This window comes from Malaclemys terrapin, chromosome 2, assembly GCF_027887155.1.
Source record: "Malaclemys terrapin pileata isolate rMalTer1 chromosome 2, rMalTer1.hap1, whole genome shotgun sequence".
In the NCBI taxonomy this organism is placed as follows: domain Eukaryota; kingdom Metazoa; phylum Chordata; order Testudines; family Emydidae; genus Malaclemys; species Malaclemys terrapin.
In genome coordinates this window covers 102,776,492-102,794,617 of record NC_071506.1, presented here as the reverse complement: position 1 = coordinate 102,794,617, position 18,126 = coordinate 102,776,492, and the positions used below count along the sequence as shown (strand labels likewise).

The window sequence follows — 18,126 nt, the reverse complement described above, 5'->3', positions numbered from 1 at the left end:
TCTGAAAACAGTCTCACCCTCAAATGGAAGGTCCTGAATCGTTTGTTGGACTTCGCAGGGTAACCCTGAGACTTGCAACCAGGCCCCCCGTCGCATAGCCACTCCGTGTCGCCATGACTCTTGTGGCAGCGTCTAAGGCTGCCTGCAGTGAAGCGCAGGAGACTAATTTCCCTTCTTCCACCAAGGTGGTGAACTCAGACCAAGAGTCCAAAGGGACGAGCTCTGTAAACTTAGCCATGCAAGCACAGGTATTATAGGAGTACCTGCTCACAATGGCCTGCTGTAGCAATACGGAGTTGTAACCCACCAGTGGAGTAGATTTTTCTACCCACGAGGTCCAAGCGTTTAGCATCCCTATTCTTTGGGGAAGGACCTTGGAAACCTGGTCTCTCCCGCTGGTTAGCCGCATCGACGACCAACAAATCTGGAGGCGGATGAGAGTAGAGATGCTCAAAGCCTCTGGAGGGGACGAAATACCAGCGCTCATTGCGTTTAGCAGTGGGTGGCAGAGAAGCCGGCATCTGCCATAGAGTTTTGGTGGTGTCCACCACCATCTTTATGAGGGGTAACACTACCCGTGAGGGCCCCAAGGGTGCTAGGATGTCCACCATGGGATCCTCGTCTTCAACCACCTCCTTGGCCTTGATGCCCAAGCCTTGGGCAGCCCTGCAGAGCAACTGTTGTAGAATTCTGTTGTCCTCTAATGCAGGAGCTATGGACTTCCCTGCCAACACCTTGTCCAGTGACAAGGGGCAGGAAGCGTGTGCCGGTGGTGGAAGCTCTCTACTGTCTGCCCCGGACGGGTCATGTGACTCCCGGGGCAGCATTGGAGGAGGTGGTGCCGCCGATGATGGTGCCAGGGTCGTAGGCGTCATAGCCAATGTCGGCATTAGCATCAATCTCACAGGAGGGAGCTGCACTGGCATGCTCACAGGAGCTGCCAGTGTTGGGGGGCCAGGTGCCAACATTGGCACCAGGGCCATAAGTGCCTGCATCGAGGTCGACTTCGACAACGGTGCAGGCATGGGAGACGGGTGTGTCGACGTCGTAAAGGCTGGTGCCAAAGTCAGAGCCGGGCACAGTGCCAGAGTCTTGACAGTGTTGATGACTGTGCCGGAGGGAAAGGCGTCGGGACCGTAGGTGCCAGGTGTGGGTGAACAGCAGAAGGCGGCACGAAAGTGGCGGAAGCGACTGAATACGTTGCTGAGCATGGGCTCTGGGTTCCTCCCTGGCCCTGGTGATAAGCCCAGTGAGTCCAGAAGGGCCACTGAGGTGGGTTCTGCCACTGCGGAGGCCACGCCTGCTGCTCCTTTCTGTCTCTGCCCAACCTCGCTCTACGGAGGAGCCAATCCTCAGTGCCTCGAACATTGAGAGCTTGGGGAGCGGGAAGGCTCTCTGTCGGAACATGAAGGAGACGCTGAAGAGTGGCTCGCCTGGGGTTGTACTTCTCGAGGTTTAGCCAGAAAACGGTCATCCAACTTTTTCTTCTTTTGAGGCACTGGTGAATGGGACCAATCTGGCTGGCCACTAGATTGAGCCAGACTCTGGACTGATAACTATAAACATCAACTGGCAGGAGTGAGTGAGTGAGAGAGAGAGAGACTGAAAAGCATTTGCTAACTCCTGTATTCTCAATAAATGCGGCGTATTGCCTTTTTCCCCTGAAAAAGATCCTGTGTGCTTCTTATAGGCATAACACAAGAACCAACCACTGGCAAGCAACTCGTTTTACTTCACAGCAAATATCAACCAAATATAAGAGGGATCTGCCCCAGAAGAAATCTCTAAAAGTGTACAGCCCATAACCTCCTGCCCCTTATGGCAGAGTTTGACCTCATACCACCTTCTGAAGATCTAGAAACTCTTTAAAATATTTGAGTCCCCACCTGCTAAACAGATTCTTGCCCCTCCTGGCTGGTAAAGGTTGGTGCAGAACAATTGTGCCCAGGCTAACATACATTCTGAATGCCTCTTTTAGAGAAGAGATCACCCTGGAAAATAGTATAGTATGATCAATCATGAAAAAGCCAACAGTTGATGCAGTACACTTAATCTATCACTTCTCTCTCCAATCATCCATTTCTAGATGAAATCATTCAAAAAGCAAAATCAAAATTCTAGCTTCATGTAATATCTGCCAATATCCTGGATACTTTGCAGTTGGGTTCCACAGCAGAGCACAGCATAAAGACAGTGTTGGTAGCACTGAAAAAGAACAGTTAGAAGTCACATATCAATGCTCACCCTAGTTGACCTCTCTTCAGCTTTCCCATACTGGTATACTGGGTCACCTGCATGACATACCTGGACATAACAGTGCAGCACTGAAATTTGACTCCAAACATTCCTTTCTAATGGGACCTGAAGTCCATCTGAAGGTCTCACAGGAGTCTACACTGTTCTCCCCCTTGATCAACTTCATGAGACCATTTGGAGACCTGGTGAGACATTTGTTACCCTCAAGTCCAGTGGTACACAAACTATTTTAATGAGCTATTACATGTTTTTGTTAACACTTCAGCTTAAGATGACTTAGTTCTCAAGTTTCTTCAGAATTCTTGGATGAATACTACAAAGTCCTGGTGACTTCTTGCACCTCAGGGCTTGTCTACACTACTGCATGGAGTCGAACTAAGATATGCAACTTCAGCTATGTGAACAGCGTAGCTGAAGTTGACATACTTAGATCTACTTACCACGGTGTCTTCACTGCAGTAAGTCGACAGCTGACGCTCTCCTGTCGACTCCACTTGCACTCCTCCTTCTGCTGGAGTATCGAGTTGTCTGGAGAGCGCTCAGCAGTTGATTTATCACATCTATACTAGATGCGATAAATTGACCCCCGCTGGATCGATTGCTGCCTGCCAATCCAGCTGGCAGTGTAGACAAGCCCTTATTGTATTCATTTGTTCCAGCATTTCCTCAGTCTGACAGTACTTAAGCATTATTAGACCTGAGGTAGGTAGCTTCCAGTATTTTCTTTGGTGAAAAATGATGCCAAGAAATCATTTAACGTCTCTACAATGTCCTTATCCGCCTTAATCATTCCCTTTACTTCCTGATCTGATTATCTTGTAGAATTCTTGCTTCTGACATACTGAAAGAATTTCCTCATATCTGTTCTTGGAAATTTATTTGCTCTTCAAATTCTCTCTTTGCTATCCTAATTATCTTACACTATAGTTTATGCTCTTTTTAATTGGGCTCACTAGGGGTGGTTTTCCATTGTCTGAAAGATATCTATTATGTTTTAATAATCTCTTGAACATTGTCATTTAAAGAGTGTTTTCTCCTGGTCCATTTTGTCTACAGATATTCATAACATCTGCAACTCCATTGTGATATGTTTAAGTATTTTAATATCCTCATTCTTTTACTTTAGGGACTTTGATTAGCATTCTCAATTTTTTCAAATGAGCTTTTCTAAAGTTTAGGATCTCAGCTGTCTTTTGGTAAAATATTTCCTATAGGATCTTGAGGGGACACACACTGAGGTAGCAAGTAGGGTTAAGAATCTTGTCATTTGTTCTGATCATAAGAGTTCCCTGGACAGTCTGTGTGTGATCCATATATGATTTACTGTTGTTTATTTAGAGTTAAGTACACACACAAAAGAATGCCTATCCTGGGCTCTACATGCCCCGGGTCAAATGAAAAGCACACTATAAATATAAATACAGAACAAAAATAAGAGGATATTTCCCCCATGCTCTGATACATACATACAAGATGGCAAACACTATTACAAGTCTATCAGACCACAATATCTATTCACTAAAATTTCACAAAAGAAATGTCATCCCCAGTCTTTTCAACCCTCCTCAAAAATACGCCTGCTCAGAACTATGGATTATCCATAGCAGGGAAAGGGCAGCAGCCACTTGCTAAGTAATAGAGATTGAGATAAGCACATAACACTGGTGTTGTACTCTGCACTGGTTCCCCAGAGAGAAAAGTTCAGTTTAGGGTCTCTGAATAGATATTTAGAGCCCTCCATGAGATTGTCCAAGCTATCCAAGAGATCACCTTCTACCCTGAGCCTCCAATAATAGTTGCATTCCACTGGAATTAAACAACTGTTAACCAACAGGGAGAGCCTTGTGAGACAAACCTTCCACAGGAGCTGGCACTAGACTATAGAACATATCGCCTGTACAGATAATGACCGCTAACCTCACGGCATTCAGAACTTAATGAGCAACTCATCTCTTCAACTTTGTTTCTCTCCTCAATAGCTCACAGACATACCACACACTTTTTCTAAGCAACTATTCAATTTACACCAACAGACAAAAAAAGAAGAAAAGACTAACTGATTTGTTACTTTCTTTTTAACACTCTGAAGGCACTCAGATAGTGTAGCATTGGGAGTTAAGAACATAGACAGACATGCAGACAAATAGGCTAGTCAGTCAGGTGTCAGACCTGGTATGAAAGTTCTTTTCCAGTTGTGCAATTACACAGACTGCACCTTTATTTTTTATCTGTGATGACTTTGCAAGAGTGATGCATGTCCTTATGATCACAAAGCTCCATTAGTGTAATTCCCTTTTAATAAGTCTCTCAGCAGGTCTCTCTCAATGATTACAGTTCTTTCAGAATATAGCACTATATTGGTTCACAGTTTCAGCTATCCTGGTCATATTATACCTAGCCTGCTCCGTTTACTTAATAGAGCATACAATGGGCTTTTTATTAATTTTTTTTCATTTTTAAATTGTTCTCTTTTTAAAAGGAAACTGACAGGATCTCAGCAAATACAATAATAAAACACAGTAAAAGATAAATGATTTTAAAAGTGAGTGGTTAAATTTAAAATGGCCCGCCTAGATTTCAAAACCTTTAATTGTGAAGGTCCTGATCACATTCACAATCTCCTTCTATGCTTATTCTTAAGACTTTGCATTCATTCCCATTTTCATGAAATCACCATGATTTCCTTTAGCCCTAACCAATGGAACAGAGGATCTCTACACCTAAGCAAGCAGACTGAAAATGCAGTTAAGCTGTACATGATTTGGGATATAAAGCCAAAATATCCAGTAGAAGCAAAAGTTATACAACACTACCAGAAAAAAAAATCCCTTCTAAAATCTCCACTCAATACATTAAAGTTACCACACGCTTGTTATATGTGAGCACACAGAAAAGGTACATATCTACTTAAATATACATAGGATGCCATTAGCAATGGTTTACATCGATACACACACACACACACATATATACATACATATATGGTATATATCTTGCAGACACATGCTGCTGATACTGGTCAGGGTCATTTGGAGGGTCAAGGTCAGGCTAGGAAAGAGTGTTTAGGGAATTATGTGGGGAATACCTCAGAAACCTTCAGCTCTGGTTGCTGCTGTCCTGACAATTTTTAGAGGAGAAAGACCACAAATCAATAGTGCGGAGGATCAGTAACAGAAGTCTAATGTAAGTGTATAAGGGATTCGATGCACAGTAGATAAGGTGCGAATAATCCAGATTGCCAGTGCCCATCAAAATATTTTCATATGTAACATTTTAGAATCGTTTATTAAAAAATGCACATGTATAAAAAAGCTGAAATAAAGCCCAAATGGCTATAATTGTATAGATTTTCACTGAGTTGACAAAAGGCACAATCCTGACACAAAGCCCCTCCCTTCAATTTTTTCCCTGCTTGAAACCATTGGGATGATACAGCAGGTCAGTGAAAAGGTCACCAGATTTTTTTTTTTAAATGGGCAAAACATTGTATTTTTCTCTAGCCTTGTTCTTGGAAATAGTGAAACTGTTTTGGCTGAAATTTTCCCCAAAAAATTCTGCCTGAAGCAGACACCAAGTATGGAACATTTCAGCCCACACAATTCAAGTTTGGTACCATCATGAGCAACAGAAACAGGGTCTTATAACGGGAAGTGTCAGGCAACCTTAATAACAGGGCATGCTACGAGCCACACCTATAATTACAAACCCAGTTTTCTGTGTTTCATTTTAGATACTCAACAAGAAAAAGGAAGATGGAATGCTGGCATTCAAACAAACAATGACAGACGGTCTATCTACTTTCACTGTGAATCTCCAAATTTTCAAAAGACTTAGTTTTCTCAGTTATTTTTTAAATTTCAACATTCCTGAAAGGTAATACACACTAAACTTTTGGGTGTGTGTGTGCGAGTGCATGGACGGGGAAATAGTTTCCATCATTTGGTCAGTGAAAGCACAACAAAAGGGGAGAGGAAAAACATTTTTTTTTTTTAATTTGATTGTACAACCACAAAAAAATGGTATGAGGACTCATGGCCCCTAACTGGATTATCCAAAATTACTTTAAATTTTTTTTAAACAACAACTGACTAGATTTCCTGTTTGCGGGATTTTTTTTTTAAATATTAGTATCAGTACAGTACAGTGTTTAGGTATTGTACGATTAAATGAAAACTCTTATGCAGAGAATGTTCTACATTTCTCTGATTATTAATTAATACACCATTTCGTCTTATGGAGCATCCTTTACAATATATGCCAATAAAGAATCTGAAATTTAGTGAAGATTGGGAACATCTATTTTTATTCAGTGCTCAGTGTGCGCTACCATTAGTACTGCACTTTAACTGAATTTTCCCTCAGGGTGTAGTCTCAGAAATTTACAATAAGTTATAATACACACAAAATGTCATCATACACACTTCAGTAAGAGTCTACATTAAGCTAAAGGGGAAGAATTACACAGGAAGTTTCAGTTAAAGAAAGTAACAGGTGAGCATTTAAGGTACTGTCCAAAGGACAGCACAAGTCAAACAACAAACCCACAGAACGGGATATTGTTAAGGATAAAAAAGAAAGACAATAAGTAAAAGAGTTAGTAGCAGGAAAACGTATTTGGATATAAAGTTAGAAAGTGAGACTCGGGAGCAATAGAGACATCATGAAGAGTTTTGAAAACCATTAATAAGTTACTTTGTAAAATAGGATATATTGCTGCTGAGGAGCTTTTAAGTACATCATAAACTTTGACACTGCAACATGCATCACTGCTCACCTGAAGCAACAACAGTGCTTGCCCATAGTGTATTTTCTATGCTGAGGCTTTCGTGAACAGTTGGATCACTGTCTTCCTGTTAAAAATATGAACAACATGTAAATCAACAATACTCTACTACCCAAGTTTATAACTAGAGATTTGAGGATGATGCCAGATCATACACGAATAAAAGCAATAATAAAAGCCTGTCAAATAACTCTCCTGTACCTTCAGGCCAGCCATTCCACAATAGTATTCATTGTATATGGATTTTTATATGCAAGAGAGGCCATCTTCCTTAGATATTCATGTGAAATATTTCATAGATATTACAGCCAGAAGGGACCACTAGATCATCTAGTCTGTCTTGTATATGACAGGTGATTACATTTCACCTAGATACCCCTATGATGATCCTAGCATGCTACAGAAGAAGGCAAAAAAACCTTAAGGTCCCTGCCAAACTGACTTGAGGAGAAATTCCTTGTTGATCCCAAATCTGGCAGTTTGACCTTGTGCATAAGAAACACCCTAGCCAGGCATGTAAGAAAGATTATTCTCTCTACCACTTCAGAACACTGGTGAACCCTGTCAGGTGCCTCATCTCTAGCTTTGGCAGATCTCCGATGCTTCAGAGGATGATTCAGAATGCATCTAGGTTGTGAGGATGGGATATCCTTCCTAACCCCGGAGGCAACTGACTGCAGTCCTGAAGCATGAGATTTTATCATAGTTACGGTCTTAATGCAGAGCTGCAAATATAATGAGCAAGTTGAGGACAATGCAGGCAAATCTGTTTTCTCTGTAGCCCATGAAAAAAGGGGGATGAACAGGGGAATTAATAGATTCACAAATTTCAAGGCCAGATAGAACCACCATCCATCCCAATCCCATCCTAATGCGCATGTGTGCAAAATTTCCTCCAGAAACTGGATTAAAGCTCATATTTTAGAAAGATATCTATTCTCATTCTAAAGACTCTAAGAGATGATGAATCCACCACCTCCCCGCTAAGCTGTTTCAGTGTTTAATTATGCTCACTGCTAGGAAATTGTATCTTATTTCAAAATAGAATTTGTCTAACTTCAACTTCCAGCCATTGGATCTTGTTTTGCCTTTGTCAGCAAGACTGAAGAGCCCCCCACTACCAGATAGCTTTTCCATGTGTAAGTACCTAGAGACAGTGATCAAGTCACCTCTCAACCTTCCCTTCGATAAGCTGAATAAGTTGAGCTCCTTTAGACTCACATCATAAGGCTTGTTTTCTGGCCCCTGGATCATTTTTGTGTCCCTCCTTTGAACTCTCTTCAGTATTTCCATAACCTTCTTGAAGTGTAGAAGCCAGAATTGGACCCAGTATTACAGTAATGGTCTTACCAAGAATGTGTACAGAAGCAGGATTACTTCCCTTCTTTTTCCTGGTATTCTCTTTATACACTGAAGGATCACATTAACCCTTTTTGCCACTGCACTGAGAGTTCATGCTGAGGCGATTATCAACTATTGATATTTGATACCCTGCATGTGACTTTATTTATGCTCATACAGAGTCCCACTGAAGTCAATGGGGCTTCACAGCAGCATAGGTGTATGCCCACGTGGATCAGTTTACAAAATAAGGACCTAAGTACATAGTCACACATTAATTAAAATTACTATTACGCAACAAAGAAAATGAGTTGCTCTATTCATTATTATCATGTTAGTTACCTTTTATTAGTAACTTTTTATTTTTTTCACCACTTTCTTTGTAACTCCAGTGACAAGACAGCAACCTTAGGTAGTTTTATAATTCTTAATATTCATATGTACACTCTTACATAGCTAAAAGTACACATTTAAAATCTAATAGAAAAATCTATCCATGGTTACCTGAAAATTTCCTTTCTTTAAGTAATAAGGTCCACAGACCCATCAAAATAGGTATTCCAGTCTGCTTGCAGCTTGAGGGCAGAACCAGACCAGTCAGTAACTGGCAACAGAGGAATGACCTGTCTCCTGAAATTTCCTCCAATTGAGAATTTCCACAGCTAGAATAATTCAAGTTTATTTTCTTAAATTCTAAGATCATATTAAATATATTTTGAGGCAAAAATCACAACAATTTCTCTTACTGCAGCATGGTGAACTTCACCTGCTTCACACACAAATCCTTGAAAAAACAACGAGGAGTCCTTGTGGCACCTTAGAGACTAACAAATTTATTTGGGCATAAAGCTTTCATGGGCTAAAACCCACTTCCTCTTTCTATTCTGGAGGATCCATTTGTCTCCAGGGTGGGCCCAATCTGAGGAACTTAATTTTTGAAGAAAGGAAATGTTCAGGCAACCACAGATAAACTTTCGTATTCTTCATGCCAAGATCCACAGGTCTATTACAATGGGACTTACATAGCAGTGTGGAAAGTAGAATCATCCTTTAAATGTAGGTATCCAAAAAGTAGTAGTTTACATATAAATATCTCTTCCATCTTCCTTTATGGGTGGAGAAGACTTTTGTCAAAGCAAAGGAAATGGCATTAGCTAAGATTAGAGGACCCACATATAGAATTAGGTGAACTAATGGACATCTAGCAGATTTCAATACAGGAGATAGCACTACTCTGCCCTGGCAGTGTCAGTGCTCTTAAGGACTAAACTTTGATGCTTACCTGAAAGAGGAAGATTTCTTGAACATATTTAGGGAGTGAAATGCTATGACAGTTGTGAGGATTACCTGTCTGAATTAAAGGTATAAACTCTGTCTCATTAGAGAAAGCTCCCACCTTCAAAAAAAAAAAAATCAAGTCTGATTGGAGACAATAGCCACCAGGAGGACTACTTTAAAGAGCTATGAAATATATTGACACCTGCTGCAAGGGCTCAATCTGAGCAGTGTTGTAAGGAGCAGAATGAGGTTCCAAGGTCCTGTTCTATGAACTTGCAGGAGTTGATGTCCTCAGGAAGCTTTTAAATGTTGGGATTTGTACAAAACATCCTCTTTTTGCCCATGTTAACAACAATACACCACACAGACTTGACCTATTTGCTTGGACACTCATATAAACACAATTAAGTCCTCCAGGGTTATGGTGACTCAAAGGTATGTTTCATTGGTTTAACATAGTAGTACGGACTGAAGAATTTGTTCTATTTGTTGACTTCTCTTTTGGGGTCCATGAGAGCAATAACACTTCATCCAAGTATTTATTTAAAACTTGTCTGGTCCTGGATGGAGGACTGATCTTGCAATAACTGACCTCTTCTGTAAGACAAAGACATCTGAAGATCCAGTGCTAGGTTAAGCAAGTTTGAGCACCATAGCCTCTTATCAACTGGTAACTCATGTACAAACAAAGCCATCTTCTCCCACATATGGAATTGGTAATAGGCCATCACTGCCTAGTAAATTAGCTATTTTAATCCCAAGAGAAGAAGAGAATACCTTTCTCCCAAGGGTATCCATCTTCTTCCCCTGACTAGCCACAGGAACCGAATGGGCTTGACCACACCTGAACTTATTACTACTTGCAGCAAATACCAAAGAAGTTGGCATGAAGTGAGCATGAAAATATGCAAGCCCCTCATGAGGTATCTGTTAGAATTTGTCCACTTTCTTAGAGGTAGGTTGGCAAGAAGCGGAGGTAGGTAAAATGCTGTAGCGGGTTGCAAAAGACCATCCAATATGGGTAACAGCATCCTATTCCTGGGAGGAGCACCATGAATGTCAAATGCAGGACGTGATGCCTTTTTCACAGTAACCAAAGGTAAGTTCAAAGTGGATGCAATGTGACCCACTAGTTCACGGAATTGCAAAGCCTCTTGAGAAGGAGATAATGCAGAAGCAACACCCACGTGCTCATCAGGCGACAATTCAGGAGCTAAGTCTGAATCAAATTAACCTTCCTCAAAAAGAGGAGCAAACTTCTCATCCTCTTTTTCAGACAAAGCATAAGGGACCACTGACTGAGTTGCAGATGGATCTGATGGAATCAGATCCGAAGATTCCTCAACCGCTGGATTTTTAACAGTCAGAACATCACTTCTCCATCCACAAACTGGATGATTCAGAAACTCCTGTGTAGGAGCCCAGTAAGTCCACAGAGCCCAGGACTTCCAGTCTCTCCAATAATTGGAATCTAAGAATATACCCCCAGGAAGAGGCACAAACTGTCCAGAAGACAGAGAAAATCCAGACTTGGGTGACAAATGTGGATGGTTTAGATGTTTTAACTCTTCCTTTGTCCTCTTCAAACTGAAGATCTGATCTCAAATTTGCTATGGATCTCACTAGAGATAGCAATGGCACCAGAAGATGCGGTGACATAGAAGGTGAGGAGGATCCTCCTGATGATTCTGTAGGAGTCTTAGAAGGAGGAAGCAAAGATGGATCTGGAGAAAGACTCACAATATCTTCTATTTTACTACTCTTTTCAAGAGAAAGGGATATAGCTCTCAGAACCCACAAAGCCTTTCTCTTCCTCTCTCACAATGGTCTCTCTTTCGGATCAGATGAACACATAGATGCTGAACGATGAACATAGTCTGTCACAGTAATAGTCATTTTTGATCTGACAACAGCCCGGGAGTTGGAACAGACAATGGTGCTGACCTTGCAGGCTTAAGCATTACTGAATCCAAAGAGGCTTAGCTTGGTAACCCTGGACTGTGAAACTGAATGCAGAACTGATTTAGGTTTCAGTCAGAACTGCAGAATATGTATCTGAATTGGATAGATCCGGAAAGTCTGACCCACCGGATCTGGCACTGTTCACAGTGGCCCTCTTCTCCCTCACCTTTTTCTTCTGAGTCAACACAGCCAGAACTGGGGGCTTGGTCATAGGCTCCTTAGCCGCCATCTGGAAAGATGGTGCCTTTGACATCCTAACAACCACTATGGAGGCAAAAAAACTGGAGGGAACTTGATGAGGCAAAGGCATTCCCCCTGCCATCAGTGACTGACAAGTTGAGTTCTGCCCCTAAGCTGCAAGCAGACTGAAGTGTCAGATCTGTACCAGATCTGTGGACCACAGCATGAAGAAGGATTCTGAGTTTTAATAGAAAGAGGGAGATTATATTGATACAACAGTTTAATTTTTTATTCTGTTAATCTTGTATTGTGAGATGGAGAAAACCCATTGCACCAGTGTAGCCTTTTTCTTTGCAGTATATTTTTGTGCTTTTGTTTTTGTAAAGCTTTGAATATACTAACATCAGACAGAAGAAGAAAAGAAAAGCGTACATACACGGCTGTGAAAATGCACAAGCAATTATACAGTGGCTTTCGTCAAGAGTTCTTTGCTCTCTAAGAAAATAGATTTAATATGTACCTTTTAAAGTGCTTTCCCCATGTTTTAAAAGTGGATGGCAGAGATAAAAAGATGAGCAGTGTTCATGGAAAGCTGGATTTTATAAAGCCAACTGAGAAGAAGCATCTCATCCCATGTCGGCTAGCCTCTCTTCACCCCAGACAGGCTGCCTCTTCTAGCTGACAAGTGAAACTACTAAGTCTTTTTTCTGCTGCAACCACAATATGTCCAGGCAGCTGAACCTCCTTCCATTCATGTCTTACTTGTCAAGATACTGATTGGTGCTGAAACTCACTTGGCTTCCACGTGCTTCTCCATTCCCATGACCATTTGATTGCCTTTCCTCTACTGCTGCTTGCTCCCTACCCAACCTGTCTGACTCTCCCTCACCACTGCCATTCTACCCCAGGCACTGCACATCCCAAAGTCCAAAAATAAGCCATTATTTGCTTAAGTATAAGAAAAGCTCTAGGAAATATTTAGGGTCTGATTTTCAGGTTTGCATGTGCAATTCTATTGCCTGTCTACATGTACAATTTGTATCACCTTTGTACACAGGTGTTACTGTTAGAAAGGTGAAAGTGCACAGTTATGGATAATGCTCAGGTAAGGAGAGGCCAGGTTGAGCAACACTGAAAATCAAAACTCTAACCTCGATTATGGAGTGGAAAGATAAATGGATCTTAAAACCCACACCTTAGCTAAAGAGGATAAAAACTTGAGGATGAGTAGAGCAATCCATGAAATTAATTCTTTTTTTCCCCACACATGCTACAATTAAGTTCTTCTGAGGAAGAGTCCCAGATGAACCTCAGCCTAAAGACAAAAATTTACAATTCTTTAAGGCCCCACATAACAGGTGGTAATAGAAAGATACCTGTGATGATCTTGCCTTACATTTGAGAGACATGAAAGGAGTGGATTGAAGGGAACGTGTACTTGTGAGATCAGAGAAACAAGAACTGAGGTTGGAACTTAGAGTACACCGTTATCAACTCTGTCCAGTTATACCTTTTTTAGGGAATTTCAGGGGAGTATGCAACTGGAGAAAAGATTGAAAGAAACACCGTAGGGAACTAGAAAGATTTTGTACAGGAAGTGAATATCAAGACAGGAAACTCTTAACTTACGAGACAAACAAAATCATCAGGAGAGTTCCCCATTTGTTGAATATCATGAAAATAATCCATCTATCCTAAACAGCTGCTGATATTGACCAAATTTAATGTACAAGATAATAGAGGAGGTAACAGAAAATCCATTTTGCATGGCTTAATCCCAAAGAACAACCCTCGGACATAGCGAATGCAAAAGATGACTCAAAATGGGTGCATCATCGTCTCTCTGAACCTGTAAAACCTAATCTCATACCACCTAACACAGTACAATCAGACCTAAAGAGCTAGTTTGTTGTCCCTTAGTAAAAAGTGTGACGTTTAGGTGAAAACACTGGGAAAGTTAAAGACTATGATGGAATTCCATCATCACATAAGGGCCAAGTTGTACACAGTACTGTGTGCTCTTGCAGAGGAAGCAGTGGGGCATGTAAGACACTCCTTATATCATAGATACCAGTGCAAGGAAAAGTGAAGCAACCTCCACAGAGCCACTACTCACTCTTCTAAGTGGATAGGCAGGAAGTGGGCAAGCAAGGGTGGGTAGTGTGTGCAGCTTTAGCTCCTCTTCGCACTGCCCAGTGCAGTTGTGCTGGCACGCCAGGGGAAATATACTGGACCAGCCACAAACAGCTATCTAGTCTGCTCATTGGGCAATGCACAGTGCTTGTGGCAAAGCCACAATTTAACCCTCAAGAAAGAAAAATTCCATACATGGAGAATTGGCCACCAGGACACAGACTAGTCTCATTACCATAGCTAACTTAACAGCTACCAAAAGAGACAGCTAATAGAACCGATATTCGCCAAGTGTTTCAAAGATGCTCCATCAGTTTGTTCAGCACCAGATTTGTGTCCAAAGAAGGTAGAGGTTCAAGAACATGTGGGAAGATGTATGGTACCCATCATTTAAGACCTCTTGTAACTTGGCTGCCCAAAGGGTTCCCTTGATAAGGAGATAGCATGCTTATTGTGACCGGGCAAATCTAACTGTGCTCACAGCAAAACCACATTCCTATGATATAAGCAAATTATGGAAAATAAAAACTGCAGCTGACAGAGGGTCAGTGACCTTGCTGGATACCCACGTCACAAACCTCATTACTTCAGGGAATAGTGTTTTCTCACTAAGTATTTAAATGGCTTCTCAATAAGACATTGTACATACCCTGAGCATTCCCAAGTCTGGTGTGCAAGATGGTACTATACTGCAAGTCACCAGACACAGAGATTTTGGATCAAAGCTCAGGATTTGGTCCAGTTTCTACCAGAATATCCTGGAGATTTAACTGATAAAAAAAGAGGCTCTCGAGCCATAAGCAGCAGATCTTGGGAACAAAGTGAATCAAGCATAAGAGGCAGTTTTCCGTCCCCCATCATATCTTCATCTTGAAATTGGAGGAAAGAAGCAGAAACCCCAACTCCAGGTCAGAGCATCAGGGATCACTAAGAACACTAAATCTTTAAGAACCAACTTCTTATAAAGAAGGTCAAGCACGCAAAACTAGTCCAACAACTACCTGCCTACAGTAATATTATTGAGGAAATTGGTAGCAATGTTAAGCTGAATGCCAGCCACATTTACTGTGTGAACAGCACAAATTATTTATGGTATATATCATTCTCCATATACAAATGTCAAGAGCTACAACATGTCAGCTCTGAGGGTATCCAGAATTGGCAGCAGTGATTTTAATTAGTGAGCTACAATGTATTACCAATTTGAATCACCTGGATCAACTGCAAAAGCAGCAACAAGTTGATGGCAATGACTATACAATCCTATATGACTCATACTCACTGTTTAACAAATAGGACCTCCTATAACATGCAATTATAACAACAGATGATGAATTTATAATTAAGGTTATGATTTGGTCACGGTAGTCATAGCAATTGTGAATTTGAATAAAATCTGCAAAATCTTGGACATGGCTATAAAAACACATTTGATTAGGTCACCAAACTGAGTAGCATTGCAACCTGGTGCATAGCATCACAGGCCACCCAGGTTTGTCCTGTTTGCCCCTCTATTTCCAGAGGGGCAGACAGGACAAACCCGAGTGACGTTCCAATCGCATGTACTAGGTCACAATACCTGGAGTGTGGAGCCAGGCCCACCCGTTAGTCTCCAAAACACCCTCTCCCCATGCCCCATCTTTAAGAACCCCCATTATACTCTTGTGTATGTTGATGTAGCAAAAACCTAGTGTTTTATTATTGTGATCTATTTTTTCCCCTCACATCTCTGCTGTGATATTCACTACCAATTTCCATACCAAAATTGGAGCCTTGCTTGTACCACAAGAGAAACACAATAATGCCCCACATTTTCCTTGCATTTACTCTTACATCGAATAAGAACAACAATATAAAGGCAAATATCTTTTAAAAACCTGATGTTCTGTTTCATTAATACTACCAATGTGACAAAAAATGGTGCAAAACCCTGATGTTGCAAATAGAGTATGAAATATTGGTGAATCTCAGTCCACTGTTTCATATACAGGCACCCTAAAAATAAAATATAATAAAATAAAATAAAACTCTTCCTTAGTAGGCTTGCAGAGATGTCAATCTTTCTCTGCGTTTTTTAGGGATGTTAATGAAAAAAAGTTAGTAAGGTTTGATAACTTTTTTGCACATATTTTGATTAGAAAAATGCAAACATGTTAAGGTAAGGAAATGCACAGCTACAGCACCCAAACAACCTTCATTCTGCCCTTACTGACTTCATGAAAAACAACACGATTAAGACATTTTAGTGTTTGTGTTCTTGAACTAGATTTAACTGATTTTTAAAGACGTCAGACATTTTCTCCTTCTGACCTCTCTCAAATTGTATCTTTAGTGAGCAGAGCTAAGAGGATTTAGTTAACCTGACTGGCCATTTCCATATGTTAATATGAACAGATTTCTTTTATGTTAAACTCTGAATTTCCTGCATTTATAATGCTTGGATTGGGGATAATTACAACAGTCCTACAATTTATTTTACCTTAGTTCCATACTTTCACCAATAACTCCATCTTACTGCAGGTTTTGTAGCACTTACCAGCATACCAGTGAACAGGGCCTCAAGGAATGATGCTGCTTTCTCAGCAACTTCTTTGGCTCTCTTAATATGGAATTGGTAATCAGGCCTCAGCTGGAACTGTCCAACTATGTGCCTCGAGACTCATTTTCCTACCGCAATTTTCTAATAATTATCAATAATTAACAAGGATCTATGACCTGTCCTGCAGGGTAACGGTCAGGTAAGTTTACCTGCATTATGCTTCTTTTCACAGACAACAACCTTATGGTTATTGTGTAGTCTCTTCACATCCTCATCCTTCCCTTTCCCATTATCAACAAAAACCAAGCCACAAAACGAACCCCTATGAACAATAAATTACTGCTATAAATTTAATTTAGAAAATGAAAGTCTATTTTAAAATTAAAGAATAAAAGCAACAAACTGACAAAACAAAAACAAAATTCTGGAGACAGATATTGGAAGGTTTCTTTTCAGAGTAATTTTGGGCCTAAGTCAAGTGTATGTGGCCTCTTTCCAGTTACCTTTTATTCTTTTAGGGACACACTGAATTTTGAAAATACAAGCTTCTCACGTGCAAGTCACAATAGCCAGCATAGACCAACAGATGTGATTTACACTTAATTTAAAACCATGGATCTTCAGTGTAGAAAAGTTAGCAACTGCTTTGCCTCACACTACTGACAAATGTCTAAATGATCAATTTCACCTCAGCCTATGTTATGTATTTTAGACAATATATATTGTGGTTGGAAGTAAAATGAATTTTAACATATTATTTTGAACTATGTCTACAACAATACTACATCTGGACATATAAAGTTCTCAATTTCTAGTTTCTACTCTAAAAAAAAAACTTCATGGCTTTGCTAATATAATTTCCTGCCATTTATTGTCAAAAATATTGCTAATAAAATACTTCTGTAACAAGGGCATAGCAAATGCTCATCTAAAACTCAGAGAAAAATAAATTGCATTTAGATACTGAAATAATGGGTTCCACATATAGAGGAAAGTAGAGGGGTTGGGATAGACAGGTACGTACGTAGGTGTTACTCACCCGTGTGAAGGTACCTTCAAAACTGTGAATATCCAATTGTGGCTTCTGAGCATAAACATAAGCACTGATTGAAAAAAGATCCTGTAATACATAATACACTTAATCATCAATTGATTAATTGCATATATATATATAGAGAGAGAGAGATAGATAGACACACACACACACACACACACAACTAAGCAACTATTGTTCATTTTAATGTTTTTAAAGTATCAATAAATTTATTTTCTCCGTGAAGTCAATGAGAATTTTACTCAAGTAAGGAATAGGATCAGACCCTGCTTACAGTACAGCTCATATTATACAGGGTTTGTATGCTAGAAAACATAACGAAAATATCAAGTTTTTACAAATGTTAGATGCCACCTATTGAACTGTTTTGTATTTATAGCTTAAGTGTGAAAGGGATTTTGTTTATTGGAGGTTTCTTTTAATAGCCTAATTTAAAATGAAAATTGTATTCTCCTGATTTTTTTCCCGTTAAAAATAATTAAAAGGGTTTTCTGCCTCCTTATTGACAATCATGGGCATTTTTTCAGCAAGGGAGAAAATGGATGAATATATGGGGGAAATCAATGAAACTGAATAAATGTTAAGTGCTGTCAAATGACC

General features: G+C 40.2%; 1 protein-coding gene across 3 annotated transcripts in view; it reads right to left on the bottom strand.

Annotated features, from left to right (window-relative positions):
- The window catches only part of ATP9B (ATPase phospholipid transporting 9B (putative)), a 291,535-nt gene that overhangs the window by 133,840 nt on the left and 139,569 nt on the right, over positions 1-18,126 (bottom strand). For all 3 annotated transcript variants that reach the window (XM_054019115.1, XM_054019116.1, XM_054019117.1), the window contains exons 9-10: positions 17,512-17,592; positions 7,031-7,106 (exon numbers count right to left, since the gene is read on the bottom strand). In XM_054019115.1, the coding sequence (XP_053875090.1) occupies positions 7,031-7,106; positions 17,512-17,592 (157 nt within the window). The remainder of the gene's footprint in view (positions 1-7,030; positions 7,107-17,511; positions 17,593-18,126) is intronic.